This window comes from Saccostrea echinata, unplaced genomic scaffold (genome assembly GCF_033153115.1).
Source record: "Saccostrea echinata isolate AGI-Se365-2 ecotype Australia unplaced genomic scaffold, CSIRO_AGI_Sech_v1 ptg000061l, whole genome shotgun sequence".
Taxonomy (NCBI): Eukaryota; Metazoa; Mollusca; class Bivalvia; order Ostreida; family Ostreidae; genus Saccostrea; species Saccostrea echinata.
The window spans coordinates 1,852,733-1,868,932 of NW_026889810.1; the positions used below are offsets into that span (position 1 = coordinate 1,852,733).

The following is a 16,200-nucleotide window of genomic DNA, read 5'->3' on the forward strand; positions in this document are numbered from 1 at the left end:
TCCCTGCTACATGTATGTGTGCTGCTCGGAACACTCTCTTATTCTTCACCAATCTCTCACCAGAGGGCGTATTACGCTTAGCTACAACACCTCTGTCAACGTCTAAATGCCAAGAATCTTAGCAAAACTCATTCTCAATCATGATATTACAAATTATAGTTTTATATGTATCCAATCTATATTTTGATGTTAAAGCCTTGCTAAAATATTGAAATAAAAAGAATTTATTGGTAAATCACGGTAACAAACAAAGGACTATTTCTCGGAGTAATACTCCATTAGCAATGTAAACAATCACGGAGGAAGTGGTTCATTTAAAACACGCTGTTGGACGATCTTTGTTTTTGAAATATGTCAACATTAGATACAATTGTAAAAGATTATGACAAGAACATCGTGTTAAGGGATTGTCAAAGACAAGCCTTTGAATATCTACGTGGCAAGAAAGGAGATCTGTTGCTTAGTTTGCCTGTCGGTTATGGAAAGTGTTTCGTATATCACCTACTCCCAAAGGTTATGGGCAAAGGCAAGGAGACCCCCGTTTGTTTGACAATTTCACCTTTGAATATTATTCAAAAGGATGAAATTGAAGCCTTGAAAGTTCATGGTATCAGTGCCTGTAAACTGAATATTGTGTCCAGGGTGGAAGACACCACAAATGGTGATTTAATTGCCGAGTGGGAGGTCGATGTCGAAAGAGTGAAGAAGGGGGACTTTTCAATTGTTCTGTGTCATCCAGAGGCCCTCTTTAATACAAAAATAGGACATGAAATACTGTCCGATGAGTAGATTGTGTCGCAAGTAGTCGCCGTTGTTATTGATGAATGCCATATCATAGAGAAATGGTAAGTAAAACATACTATTAAAATAAAATAAAAACCATTACTCAGACAGAATAAAAAGATCTCCTTTAATGTTTATCATGAAAATATTCAAAACCTTTCTTTTGTTCAAAGTGTACTGAATTATGATTTTTCATCTGACTGTATGCTCAAAAATGACACAACACTTTGTGGTGACTTCCATGACACATTTTGTATCATTGTTGTTGTATAGACCATATAACTATTTCAAAGGTCATGTACCTCCATTTTAGATAGTTACTGAGTAAGATATGAATCATCAGAATGTACAATTTTATCAGGATGATGTCTCATTCGCACATACCCCATAATCTTCCTTTTTCATGATTAGTTAAATAGAATATACGAAACCTTATTTCAGGGGAGAAGAATTCAGGACTGCCTTCAAGAAGCTTAGAGGTGTAAAATCCTTTTTTCCAAATGTGCCAGTGATAGGTTTGAGTGGTACTTTAACAGTTTCACAGAAGAAAACAATTCCAAAACAGCTGGGACTTGAGAATTTTCATCTTATAGAACATACACCTGACAGACCTAATACATTCCTAATAAAAAAAGAAAGGCCAAGGTACTGATGTTCTGAATGAATGTGAACAAATAGTCCACAAAATATGTGATGATCTATATGAAAAGAAGGCAGATTTCCCAGTAACATTATTATTTTTGCCCATATATTACATGAGTGAAGCTATGATTTATTTGAAAAGCTTGTTTGGTTCTTTAAATATCAATGAATCACTCTACAGTGCAATATGTTCTGGACAAGATGAATATGTAATTAATCATACAATAGCAGAACTGAAAAAGGAGAACCCAACTATTCGGTTGGTTCTAACAACATCAATTGCAGGAATGGGGTTCGATCCCAAAAATGTAACACATATTATTCATGCATGCCCTCCCAGAAATATATCACAATACTTGCAGGAGATTGGGCGTGCAGGTCGCTGTGGACAACCTTCATTTGCAACTTTATTCTATTCTAATCGTGATATAGGAAAGAATCTGCCAGGAATTAAGGAAGACATCATAAACTACTGTAAAAATGATTCTTTCTGCCTAAGGAATCAACTTTTATCTGTCTTTGGTTTTGAAAAAAAAGAAAGCATTATTGACTGTAAATGTTGTTCGTTTTGTGCTGAAAACTGTATTTGTGAATCTTGTGTTGATGTAACAAGTTTACAAAATATGCATGTCTGAAACATTTATTAACTAAACCTCTAAAAAGAATTGCTTTCTGTGCCACATTTTACATACAACTGGGTACAGTTCATTGAATCTCTTCTCTGAAGTTATAAAGTTTAGAATTATGAACATTGTAGTAATGCAAAAATCAAACCACAAGTTCGTGCAATAATCATTGTGATTATCAAGATTGACCTCTTGACCCGTTTAAAAGTTCACACAGAAATTAATGTTTATGCTCTTCTTTAGGTTTCTATAAGGAAGTATATATAATCTGAATGTACCTATTCTTATTATGTGATGCACTCAATTTATTGAAAGCATTCAACTTTCCACCAAAAGCCCAACACAGCAAAATGTTTTATGTTTACAGTAGACTCTTCCTGTTTCATAAACAGGTTATAAACATTTTCATTTATGAAAGAAGAAAGCAAACCATCATGATTTAAGGAAACATTACATTATATTCTTTATTACTATGTTTGAACATATATTGCAAATATGTCAGTTTACTGCTATGTAAAATCAAAATAAAAACAGCTCATGAACAAAATTACTCCCTTTCTTGCATTTATAACATGTGCCTGTGATGCAGTATTTAATTGAAATCTTTTAACAGGTTGTAGAAAATTGAATACATTACAGTTCACCATGAATAATCATGAATTGCTAACAGCTTTTAATATACACGTATTAGATACAGAGTGATACAGCATTCTTTATTTGGTGAAGCCAACTTGGACCTTAAGCAAAAATGGAAATTGTTCTAATCCATTTAACACAATGCCATACATGTAACTTATGCAATGGATAAAATTATAAAATCTCCATGCACGAAGCAAACAACATAGGGGAAATGTTGTAGTATTTACAGACAACAGATTCATAATGATGGCAGATTATCAATAATTTAATTATCAGGATCAAACTCATCCCCCTCAGCCGGCATAGTTTGAAAGCCACGTGAAAATCTCTTTATGATTTGGTTAAGTCTCTCTCTCAGTTTGGGCATTTCTTCCCCAAGGAGTGGAACAGGGCTTATATTATTGAATCCCTTACAGGTTCTGCCTGGGTAGTGTTGAATGGTCTTCAGCTTTCATTTTTTTATAAACAATTTCACTGTCTGCTTCAGAAAATGACAAAGAATGTCTTCCACTTTTTGGCTTTAAATTCACACTTCTATCAAATTTTGTGCAGACTTCATCAATTGCATCAGCTGATGCGGTCACACGAGAAATGGATTTCTCACTCTTGTTTGCTCCCAATGCTTTGATTAGAGCTTTTTGATTACATACACTGTGCTCCTGTACTAAGTCACATTCAACATTATTGCCATGACCACCCCAAATGTTGACTTAGGAACCCTCCAAAACACCAATGCGTTGTAAAGGAGACAGTAATTTTTCTGTTTTCAATAGATAGTCCACATTCTCAACCAGGTATTTGCTTAATCTTGAATGAGAATAGAAAAATGGAATTGAATATTTACAGTTGAGAATTGTTCGATTTAGATCACCTTTTGCGGTATCACGCAGCTCCAAAATATGCAAATACCAATGACAGAGTTGCATTGAATAGTTAAAGACTTCATCATCTAGTGGTTTTTCATGGTATGGCACTAGAATCCACTGATTTTCATCCCCTGTTTTTTGTAGATGATATTTCAATGTTCCCCTTAGTGGTTGAGGAAGACGTTCAGCTGTATCTGCATTGCAGTATCCAAAATACTTCATAAAATCAATCACAGCAGCCAGTAATAAAGATTTCTGTTCTTCAGATGATTTGATGTCAATTTCTTCAAAGTTCTTGTGGTTGGGTTGGCTGTACTTATTCTCCATTTGGAAAAATTCCATAAACTGTTCTTTAACCAGTCCCTCCCCAACAGTCATAAGAAGATCAAAGTGGGGTTGGAATCTTCCTTTCACCTGCCCATTCACATTTGTCCGATGTAAGAGCGTTTTGAAAAAGCTGAGTGTTCCAGGAGAATTCTCACCCTTGTATAAGCACTTGAAGCATTTCTAAAATACAAAAAATTCTATCTGAATTTTTAAATTGTTTTTATCACTTTATCAAGTTGAAAGGTTGGAGGGTTATTTATGACTGACAATTCCCATGTTTGTACGCTTATAATGATAATTTTATCCATAAAAGTATGGTTTTATATTCAAAAATAAAGTCTTTTCCATATAATGATAAAAAGTTTCTTAAATTTTATTAAGGTGATGATACCTCTAAAAAGTCTTGTTTGTTATGCCACATCTCAATTACAATTGGGTTCAAATCATCAAATCTTCTTTCAGGTGTTATAGAGATGGTCCGCAGGTTTTTTGCCTCTTACAATCTTGCTCTCGTTAACTGGTCTCCCCCCAAAACCACTTTGAATTTTCTAAGAGTCTCCAAATTACCTGTTTTACGAGGAGAAAAAAATAGGTATAGAAGGAAAACATACATAAAATATGCTTATTCCCAAGACTAGTACTGGAGTATGTACACGTATATGTATATAGTGGGCAAATAATACCATTAAATGAACATTAAAATGACCACATTGTATATCTTAAATCACAACTAATAAATCAACCACTAGTCAAGTTATAAATGTGAGAACATATATTTACCGAAGGCAGTTTGGTACATTGTTGTAATCTGGTCTTCAAACTTATCCATAATTGCTAAGCAATCTTCATGCTTAGCTTCATTTTTGAACTGGATGGGCAATGGCATAACTTTTGAAGCACTAGCCATTTTCTGTGAAAATTCATGTGGAATATGTTTTGGCAAAATCTTCTCAAACTTCTGAAAATATGGCAATTGACATAATATTCTGCAGAGCAACACACAACATACATCCATGAACTTAAGTCTTTCTGGGCCACTTGCTCTAAGGAGAACATCATCTGCAGATAATTGGGACACATCAGTATTTGGTATATCATTATTCATGTCAACTGTAGCAACTCGACTAAAAATGATATTTGAGGTAAATAGATGAAGATCCAGATTCCTGTTGTCTGATGTCAGGTTTGATCTCTTAATATATATATATCTAGGTTATCACCTACAAGAAAAAAAATTCTGTTAATAAATACTGCAATATTGGAAGTTATATATGTATTATTTAAAAGTAGCAGGTAAAAGGTAGCAAGTTAAAATATTAATTTATTCTCACCTGTCACCTTCAGCAGTGGTTTGGATTTCAAATTTGCAATTATTAGATTCTGTGATGCACAACCAATGGATTCTTGAAAGTTCAATCTTCTCTGAGATGTCAACATAATTCCTAAGTGGTTGAATCTAGTTTGGCCCTGAATATTGAGCATGAAAATCTCCTTTTCATAATTTCTGTCATCCTGTAATCTCTGCTTGTCCATAATTATTAGTCCCCTACCGGTGAAACCGGACGGGACTACAATGTATAGGTTTTTGTAAATATATATATATATATATATATATATATATATATATATTTGTACCTCTTGTACCATTCATATAGTTTATTGAGAGAATAAATGAATGAATGCATTTTCCAAATGGCAGGGTTCTCAACACTGAAGAATTTTAATACTGAATATTTGTAATTATTGATTTCACTTAATAAATGAAACCATAGAAAGCATAGAAACAACATACTTGCAATAGAATTTTTTATTATTAAAAACTTAAAAATGGCTAGGTTTTTTCTTTGTACAAAAAAGGATAGAATTTCTTTAATTTTATCGAATCGGTACAACATTCATCTTACCAAAGTCTTTGTATTTCAGCATTTTAATGGGTAGATCCATCCTGTGATAAGTCAACATGCACTCAAAATTGAATCTACTGCAACAATAATAACTATACTAATTAAGGTAACCAAACTGTAATTATAACGATAATAATAATATGCAAATCAAACACCTCTTATAAAATGTTTAATAATAAGCAAGCATATCAAACAAGAAATACATGTATAATAACTAAAGCAAATCAAAACTGTACTTAGAAATCTACAGATAACCAAGCAATTTTAAGTCTTTAACAAAGACACAGACTAGGAAACTGGGGGAAGGGTCGGGCTAGGGGCACTACCCCCCCCCCCCCACCTTCAAACACTTTCATTAATCTACAGCAAGCCCCAGTTTTATTTTCGGCAAACAATACATTGATTGATCAAACAAACTCCCCCTCCCAAATCACTTTTTTCTTTAACTAGTATTTCCAATGTCTGTGTGAAGCGATAATAGCCAAGTATGTCAACTAATCTACAAAATCTTTGAAGTAAATGAAAAGCATAGGAATGGGGCTGGTAAGTATGAGACATATAATTTAGAGAATCAAAAGAATTAAACAGTTTATCAGGAAATTTGTTTTTGGCCAATCTAATAGCCACTGGGGTCAAAATATATCAATTAACTGTGTTTACTATACTGATAAATTGTGGGGGTGTCTCCTACTACATGTACCAACAAAATTACTTGTTTTGAATTGACAGGTTAGTAATTATGGCACATTCATTTTAATAACTTACTGTATCATTCAGTCCCCCTTCAACTGCAATTGCACTGGCAAGTCTGTGGAAAGCTGATAAGTTGGAATACTTATGTTTCATCAAAATACTATAGCATGTCGCAAGAACTGGAATTATAGATGGTGATAACTTTCCATTCTCAGGAACAGCTACACAACACATAGCCTCTAATAAATGTGGCATCCTGTAAACAAACATGCCAAGATTCAAGATTCTTATAACAGGGAAGATGGGAGCGTCAATCAAGAAAAAAAAATGGATACATCATTCAATTTTAAGTAATTTGATTCAATACATAGTCTGAAAATAATAGCATGTACAATAATATTATATATCTATATGCCATTAATATTAAAGATTTACAATAAATCTTTGATAAAATTATAAATGTTGCTTATAGGATTTTATTCTGAGGGAAAATTACTCACCTGTTTTTCATCTCTGATATAATATCTGGAAAAAGGAGGTCTGCGTTTTCCACCAAAGAGTTAGCTTCTCTGTACTTAAATAATACCGAAGCAAGCATTGTTGTTCTTGACATCAGCGATCTGGACTGATTTCTTAATTCATGAAAAAAATTGGCAGAAGAATTTCCAAGAACTGATGGAACTTCATTTTCTTTGTCACTTGTAAGACTTTCCCATGTAGATTTTACCATTGAAAGGGGTCAACATTTTCCATTTTTATATCTGGATTCACACTAGCATAGCCATGCTCGAATGACACTGTAGGCACAGAATGTACAGTTATATCGTGAGATGGAGGTGTATTTTGACATTTCACTGCTGAGTTTTCGAACGTAACTTTTAGTCGTTTTCTAGACTTTGGTTGAACTACATGTACTGTGTCGGTACTGACGGTAGTAGGGTTCACAGATTTACACCCCCGAATACTTTTCGGTGTAAGAGGGGAAGGCATCGTTCTTTTTAAATGAAAAGGTTCATTTAAAAACGACATGCATGAAGACCTCACTTGCTGAATGAAATCAAATGTACCTTTTACCTTGTTGTGACAGTTGCGGCATATACCAGAATCTGCACATTTCAGTTTCGAGACCAAATAATCATCCTGTAGAAGTCAACTCTCTCTCAAAATTTTCTGATGAAAGCTGCCTTCCTTTTAATTTAAATGTACGAGTATTTTGCGATAAACAAATACAGCAATCTATCTCCGATTCCTTCTTTGGCGTCGTCGCCATTTTGAACAACATGTGATCAAAGTCACGTGCTGCCGATTTCGGTATAAGTAGAGCGGAGCAGGAACGATAACTCTGGGAGGAGATTGATTCTTCACGGCCTTCTCTCATAACTCTAATGCCAAGTGACACAGAAGGGGAGACACTATTCCCCCAGGTCCAGCACAATACCCTGATAAAGGTATATAGCTTGATAAAGCTATTGTAATAGGAGTAAACTTTAGAGCACAATTTTCATTAGTGGTTCTAGAATATTTTTGTATACTCTCCTATATTTTCATGTTTATTATTTCCCAGGTTCTTATTTAGATTTGAGAATCTGCTTGGTCTTATTTCCTAGCTTATTTGTACCTTAATTCAACACCTCATGTCAGTCGTAATGAAAACACCAGTTCCAATAAACAACAAAATTTATTAACCTTTGTATAGACAAAAAAAAAGAATATAGTATAAAAAAAATAACAACTGTAAATTCCTGCCTTGTAGAAAAATCCTAACAACCGTATAAAATCACCCCCAACCTAGCGTACGGAAACGCCAGCCCAACCTAGCCGGGGGAAAAGGCCTAGGGTAATTTAGAAAAACCCCTTATTTATTTAAGAATACCTTAAAACCTATCTCCTAGCTTTTAGAATTATGGCCTAATAAATTTAACAGGAGCAATAGACGACGACAATTTAGTCAAAATGCCTAATATCTTAACATAATTTCTAGGGGTGCAACCTGTTAAATACAGTACCTAATAAACCTTTATTAAAGTGAGAGAACTTGAAGCAAGTTAATGCTTTCCAAGATTCCCAACGTGTCTAACACGGGTTTATATACTCTTTGGAAACAATAGAATCTTTAAGTTGAAATCTAGTGAATACACCCCAAGTGTATGAACTTTGACTGAAATTAGTAACACCCAAAAGGTTAACTTCCGTATTGATAGCCAATGAGAATTTAGATCATCAAACAAACATTTACCCGTAAGATTTGATGGAAGCAACACGTGCTGTTATCTGAGAAGGTTTGTAAATATAAACAAAATGATATGGGGGATAAGGCAGTATACAAATATATGCATGAAAACATTAATAACGACATTACCGGTACATTGAAAATACAAGGCATAAATGCATACAACAAAATTCATTCCTGCTACACTCCCCCCCCCCCCCTTTAAGATTTAAATGATTATATCATTTATTTCAAAGTAATATATATTATAGCAGGAATTAAAAATAAGGTAGAAGCTAAATATCTTTTAACTTCTCAATAAAATAAAATAATAAGGACAATTAAACTAGTAATCATAAATTCTAAGTGTTTTTTAGTCTCTATTCCAAATTGTACGGCTCAACTTGGGGTAGAGGGGGCTTCCCCCAAAGTCTGCTAGTAATTATGATGGTTCCTTCCTCAGAGGGTCTAACCTCTTGATCCCGTGACACAGTCTGTTCTCTGACAAGCGGGCCACACTGGGTTTTTTTATTCCCTTCCTCCTTCGCTCAGCTTCTTTTACTCGGAACTCCTCACTAGCTCGCCTCACCGGGGCCAGAGGCATCATCCCCTTCCCCGGATCAACGTATCTGATGTTCCTGACCCACTTTTCCTTGGGCACTGATTGGTTTTGGTTGGGATGTTTTAGTCGGAGATGTCTAGTTGTCTGTTTTTTCTTGGAGCTTCCGAACCTGCAGATGGGGCAGTTGAAAAGGCAAACATCTGGACTGTGAACTAGGTTCCAATGCGACCTTGTATCCTTCATAGTCCTCAGGAAGCGGTTGCATCCCTCTGCGGTACAGATCATCCCACCCTCCTGCCACAAGGGGCGAATGTCTATCTAACGCCTCCATTTCTTCCTCGGTGACGAAAACGTCTAATATGTCCATGAAGGCTATCTATCAAAATAATTGTACAACTAATATTAGTTTTTATTTTTAATACAAATCAATTATGCCAAGGTTATACCAAAGTATAGGAATAGCGCGCCAACAGTCCAGCTGTCATCAAATTCTCTGATATTTCCAGGGTCTAAATCTCTAAACACTCGTTGAGCATCACCCTTTAAACTGATAGCTACCTGCTGTGCTTTTTCAGCACTGGTCCAGTCATTGTACATAGAAACCCATTCAAAATGTTGTAAATAAATTTCTAGATCTGATGAACCATCATAAGGTTGTGGTTCTTTTTCTTTTCTTGCAAGTCTGGATGATCTAGAAAAATTACAATGATCAGATAACTCTTGGGGTATTGTTTGCATATGTAAGCGCGTAGGAGTTACTCCCCTTGATTGCGTTTCATACGTGTTGAACTGGCGCGCACGCTGCGGCAATACATTTTCCTGATTTATTTCACCCCTTACTTGGGATCCCCCATGTAAATGTGATGAATGTAGGGACCTCTGTGTAGGCAGATATGTAACAGAGTGTCCTTGATCACCGGGTTGTAAAAACCTTTGGTTACCCAAGGTATCTCTTAAACTCTGCGGGGTATGTGTGCGCGTGTATGTCCCTAGAGTGATCTGAGTCAAAGTGCACCCGTGCAGGGGTTTTTGGCAAAATATTTTGACTGTCCGAAATGAGTGGAGTGCTGGAAAAATATTTGGTTTTTGTTTCTGAATTCCACTTGTAACTGGAGTTTCATTTACATTTCCAATACCAAAATTCTAAATTCTGTTTCTGAAATTGATTGATCTTGTTGTTGTAAATTTTCATTGTCATGTTCCGAAAGTTCAGAAAACATTTCTGTAAGTTCTTTTCTAACATCTTCTCTAAACTTTTCTGTATCGGGTACACTCAAACCACTCTTTGTTTTGATTGTAGCGCAAGTTGGTTTTGGTACAGGGGAATCTAAGTCATATTGTAACAAACAACTTTCATTGACAAGGTCACCTGTGAATGGACTATGGCTATCTTTAAATGACATTGACCGAGTTTCGTCTATTGTTTGATGCATTGTGTGAACAGGTGCGATATAACTCGCGCCAGCTTGAGAAGCGCATGCTGCACGATCTTGATACGACTCGGCACTTTTACCTGTACGACTAGAAAGTAGAAACACGTGGACTTTTCCATAACATGTCTGAATCAGCAAAATACTGTTTAGATTGACCCTCGGGTTCTCTACAAAAATCTTCGGGTTTTGCTAAACCGTTTGAATACGGAAAATGAGACATTTTAACTCCGAAAACAAGTAGTTTATTAAAACAGATTATAACAAAGCTGACACTGAATGTGCGTGGGCTTGAAATACACAAATGGTTTTACTAATAACCCTGTAATAGCTCTTTATGTACATGTAAGAGTTCGAAAAGCCAAAAACAGTGTGCTCAAATCCTAGGTTCACGGCACCATTTTTCTGTAATAGGAGTAAACTTTAGAACACAATTTTCATTAGTGGTTCTAGAATATTTCTGTACACTCTCCTATATTTTCATGTTTATTATTTTCCAGGTTCTTATTTTGATTTGAGAATCTGCTTGGTCTTATTTCCGAGCTTATTTGTACCTTAATTCAGAACCTCATGTCAGTCGTAATGAAAACACCAGTTCCAATAAACAACAAAATTTATTAACTTTTGTATAGACAAAAAATATTGTATAAAAAAAATAACAACTGTAAATTCCTGCCTTGTAGAAAAATCCTAACAACCGAATAAAATCACCCCCCCCCCCCCCCCCAACCTAGCGTACGGAAACGCTAGCCCAAACTAGCCGGGGGAAAAAGGCCTAGGGTAATTTAGAAAAACCCCTTATTTATTTAAGAATACCTTAAAACCTATCTCCTAGCTTTTAGAATTATGGCCTAATAAATTTAACAGGAGCAATAGACGACGACAATTTAGTCAAAATGCCTAATATCTTAACATAATTTCTAGGGGTGCAACCTGTTAAATTCCTAATAAACCTTTATTAAAGTGAGAGAACTTGCAGCAAGTTAATGCTTTCCAAGATTCCCCACGTGTCTAACAGTTACACGGGTTTATATACTCTTTGGAAACAATAGAATCTTTAAGTTGAAATCTAGTGAATACACCCAAGTGTATGAACTTTGACTGAAATTAGTAACACCCAAAAGGTTAACTTCCGTATTGATAGCCAATGAGAATTTAGATCATCAAACATAAACATTTACCCGTAAGATTTGATGGAAGCAACACGTGCCATTATCTGAGAGGTTTGTAAATATAAACAAAATGATATGGGGGATAAGGCAGTATACAAATATATGCATGAAAACATTAATAACGACATTACATTGAAAATACAAGGCATAAATGCATATAACAAAATTCATTCCTGCTACACTATATAGCTTTATCAAAGTATTACAAATACCTTGATCAAGGTATTTTATGTAATGAAAATACATTAAAAAAAAATCCTTAAAAAAATAAATACTGAAAGTCGAGTTCTGAGTTGTTGTCAGTAAATTCACTCATGCATGTGAAGTACCCAAACACAAAGAAATCAATATAAAAGCATGTCGTTTGAGGAGACTTTCTTTTATGCTGTCTTTTTGGTAACTAGTGAACACACTGACCACAACTTACAATTCGACTTTTAAATTTAATTTTTGAAATTTTTTTGTGTGTGGTATTTTCATTACATAAAATACCTTGATCAAGGTATTCATAATACCTTGATTAAGCTATATAGCTTTATCAAGCTATATACCTTTATCAGGGTATTGTGCTGGACCTGTCCCCATTGTCTGCTTATGATACATTGTTCGACTGAACTAGCACAGACTTCGTCTTCCAGTAATTTGCCAATTTGGTAATAAATACACATCTCTCTCATATGTACAATTTATTGGTCTGCAAAATAAGAACTTCCTACCTGGAAATCTGTAGGAGGATTTATCCGGACAAATGCTGTACCCTGTTTGCATCCACCCAATTTCATTTCCAACAATCGTTAAGAACCAAAGTCCTCTATCAATTACTTCTGTATTATTGTACTTCTCATTTTAGCTCACCTGAGCCGAAGGCTCAAGTGAGCCTTTCTGATCAAAATTTGTCCGTTGTCTCTCTAGGCGTTGTCGTTGTAAACTTTTCACATTTTTATGGCATCATCAAAAAATCTTCTTCTCAAGAACCAACGAACCAGGAAAGATGAAACTCATGTGGAATCATTGTCAGGTAGTGTAGATTCAAGTTTGTTCAAATCATGACCCCCGGGGGTAGGGTGGGGCCACAGTGGACGATCAAAATTTAACATAGGAATATAGAGGAAAAATCTTTTTAAAAAACTTCTTCTCAAGAACAGCAAAGCTATGATTGGTTATATTTATATGGAAGCATCCTCAGGTGGTGTAGAATGAAGTTTGTTTGAATCATTGCCCCTGGGGATAGGGTGGGGCCACATTGGACGATCAAAGTTTTACACAGGAGTGTATAGGAAATATCTTAAAAATTCTTTTTAAGAACAGCAAAGCCATTATTGGTCATATTTATAAGGAGGCATCTGCAGGAGGTGCAGATTCAAGTTTGTTCAAATCATGACCCAAGGGGTAGGGTGGGGCCACAATGGAGAATCAAAGTTTAACATAGGGGTATATAGGAAAAACCGTGACCTACTTTTCAATTTATGTGGCTATAATGAAATATTTTGGGTACTAATATGCTTAGGCCATCATTAAAAATATCTTTGTTTTCCCTAACCCGACCCAAAAATCTCAGTTGGGTAGGTAGGCAAATAATTTTTTTTTTTTGACAGCAGCTTTGAAAATACATTCTTAAAATGAAATGGAATGATGCCTTTATAAATAAGTTAAGTACAAAAGAAAGCGATTTGTAAACAGCTAGATTACCATACAAATGCCGGTAAGACTAACATTTAAGGTAAATTAATTCACGACTATTATTCAATCGAAGTTGTGAAATATCTCGTACCAGAGTAAATTTATTGAAATTGAATACATCTGTTTAAAAGATTCTCGGGTACGCGAAAACCGGACATCCGTGTATTTTTTTCATACCAACATGTACTATCAGCTTCCAGTGTTTACACATGCAATGTACTTTTTCTAAGGGCTTCGAATTGAGCAGTGGTTATAGAGCATTAATTTCGTTTTGAAGTCCCGAAGTAAGGAGCTATTTCTACGTTGCAGGTTCAAATCCCAATGCGGGACATTGAGACCGGTTCTTCGAATGAGACCATAAAAACTTAGGTCCAGTGTCGCAGTAGATACTGGCACGAAAGAAAAAGATCTCTCACTGCTCAATGGCCTAAAGTGCCGCATACAAGTCTAAATTTGGAGCCCTTCACCAGACAAATGTTTAAATAAATGTTGTTATCCCAATAATTATCAAAGGAATTCAAATCAAAGAAACAACCAATCTTCAAGGGTCTTATTAAAGAAAAATACACGGACGTCTCAGGAAGTTTGTATCATAATTTCAAATCTATTTGGAAAAAGTATGTTGACTATAATTAATTGCGACAATCCATATCTAAAAATGATAACATGTCATAAACAATGTCAAAGTCATGAAGTTTAACCCATGGATAAAAGGCATGAAGAAAGGACGTTTGAATTCTATTCATTAGGATGATATTTGCAGAATTATTTACAACTCATGCTCCCGTATACATGTAGTAAACATGGCCCATATACATGTAGTAAACATCGGATTATTGATGAACTGTTTATAAGATCAAAACTGAAAATTGAATAAAATGCAGTGAAATTGATTGGCTTGTTCACAAGGTGGGTCCCTTGTCTGCTCACGAGGGGTATATGGGCATAAGCACTTAATTTTAAGACAGGTTGGTAAATACAACCGACACACGCTTAATAGGTCATTTTATATTTTATTTTACTAAAAAGTGTTTCAAAGAGTGTAGGATTCGTGTGTCGTCTTTACTTTTAAAACATGAACTACCCTCCGTAACCGAGACATGCTGTGGGCGCCATTCTGTTTCCGACAAACACTTGGAAATCATAGTCAAGAACAAAAACAGTCGTTCTGATAAAAACGGATTTTGATGGAATTCTATTTTATAAAAAATGATAAACATAAAAAAAATATTGGAATAACCTTATGAAAAAAACTTTCCAGTCGACGCGTTTTAATTGGGTCGGTCGCTTTAGGGGAAACAAAGGCATTTTTTATTTAGGCCTTAGAATCATCAAACTTTGTCAGTTGATGCATTTTGGTTCCTCAGAGTAAGTTGACTGAAAAGTAAGTAGGTTACCATGACCTACTCTCTGATACTAATTGGCTTAGAGTCATCTTGAGTTCTCAGAGTTTTTTTTTTATCAAAGGTCATGATGTCCTTTGGAATTTCAGGGCTTTATCTAAAATTACAGGATACTTAAAGGCTTCAAATAGAAGTGATAGGTTGTACAGTTTATCAGAAAAGCGATTCAAGGGTCTTGGGCCTAACTCCAAAGTTAGCCGTTCATAAACAAAGGTTTTAAACCAAAATTTCGAAAGCGTAATAGCGTAATGTTGTGGTAAAAGTGGGATAGTAACGCCAAAAGCGGAGAGGTAGGCAAGTCTGTGATAAAGCAAAAAATAGGGCAGGATCATTAAAAAAAAACTTTTAGGAACCATTGGGCAAAAAAAGTTCAAACTTATATGGAAGCTTCACAAGGAACTGTAGATTCTCAATTGGTCAAATTATGACCCTAGGGGTTAGGGTTGGGCCACATTATGGATTATATTTTGCATTGAATTAAATGGGAATCTTTAAAACCACTGGATCGGAAAAGGTGAAACTTGCATGGAAGCTTGTCAAGAAAGTCAAGAATTTAAACTAATGACCAAGGGATAAGTAAAGGAATGAGAGCTTTACTCTGAATATATAAGAAAATGTGAAACTTATATGGAAGCTTTCTTAAAAAGTGTAGAATCTAAATTATTCAAATCCTTGGTTTCCGAAATTTCATTCGTACTTGTGTCACTGTGCTTAAAATAACGGAATGTTAGAGAAAAAGAGAATCATGGTTCTGTTGAAGGATTTTATTGCTACTACTTTCAGAGACAAAAGAGTAACCATACAGGGAGGTGACCAGTGATTATGGTCAAGAAAAAAATCCATAAAAATGCTATTTTCGTCATGAACCAATATGACTTAATTATATGGATTAAATACAGGACATTGTATAATGTAAGAAAGACATTTGTATGAGGGAAGCTTACATTCCTCCTAATAATTCCACATTCTATCGTCCGTATCAGTGTGTTATTTGTATGAAATTAAAGACACAGATAAGTCTGTCAAAGGGTAAATTTATATTATGCTGGGAGATTTGAATGTCAGAACCGCAGGTAGGTTAAGGCTTCCCATAGAATATCACAGTGCACTCTGTGCCTCAACTTCTCTGAACTAACCAAAATATGACGTCATAATAAAAAATGATGTCAAGTCACTACCAATTTGAGGTATTATGTCGGGGAGAGTGTCATGAACTTTACACTTTATTTCAAACTGCATGTAAAATGCTAGATAGCTATTGCAG

The 16,200-nt window shown here is 35.1% G+C and overlaps 2 protein-coding genes and 1 pseudogene across 3 annotated transcripts; 1 reads left to right on the top strand and 2 right to left on the bottom strand.

Moving 5' to 3' along the window:
• The first annotated feature begins 351 nt into the window (after positions 1 to 351).
• On the top strand, positions 352 to 2,164 carry LOC133175172 (ATP-dependent DNA helicase RecQ-like; annotated as a pseudogene).
• Positions 2,165 to 3,400: 1,236 nt separating this feature from the next.
• Positions 3,401 to 5,083, bottom strand: LOC133175173 (uncharacterized). The gene is made up of 3 exons (XM_061310290.1): positions 4,664 to 5,083; positions 4,275 to 4,450; positions 3,401 to 4,063 (listed from the first exon to the last, which is right to left on the bottom strand). Exons 2-3 carry the CDS (start codon positions 4,302 to 4,304, stop codon positions 3,401 to 3,403), a joined length of 693 nt encoding a protein of 230 aa, XP_061166274.1. The 5' UTR covers positions 4,305 to 4,450; positions 4,664 to 5,083.
• Positions 5,084 to 5,790: 707 nt separating this feature from the next.
• Positions 5,791 to 7,194, bottom strand: LOC133175190 (uncharacterized). Of its 2 annotated transcripts, XM_061310305.1 has the most exons (3): positions 6,981 to 7,194; positions 6,553 to 6,736; positions 5,791 to 5,864 (listed from the first exon to the last, which is right to left on the bottom strand). In XM_061310305.1, the coding sequence occupies exons 1-3, from the start codon at positions 7,091 to 7,093 to the stop codon at positions 5,862 to 5,864; spliced, it is 300 nt and encodes a 99-aa protein (XP_061166289.1). In that variant the 5' UTR covers positions 7,094 to 7,194; the 3' UTR covers positions 5,791 to 5,861. The 2 variants fall into 2 exon arrangements, with proteins under 2 accessions (XP_061166289.1, XP_061166288.1); XM_061310304.1 differs by lacking the exon at positions 5,791 to 5,864 and having other exon boundaries at positions 6,447 to 6,736.
• Between the last annotated feature and the right edge of the window lie 9,006 nt (positions 7,195 to 16,200).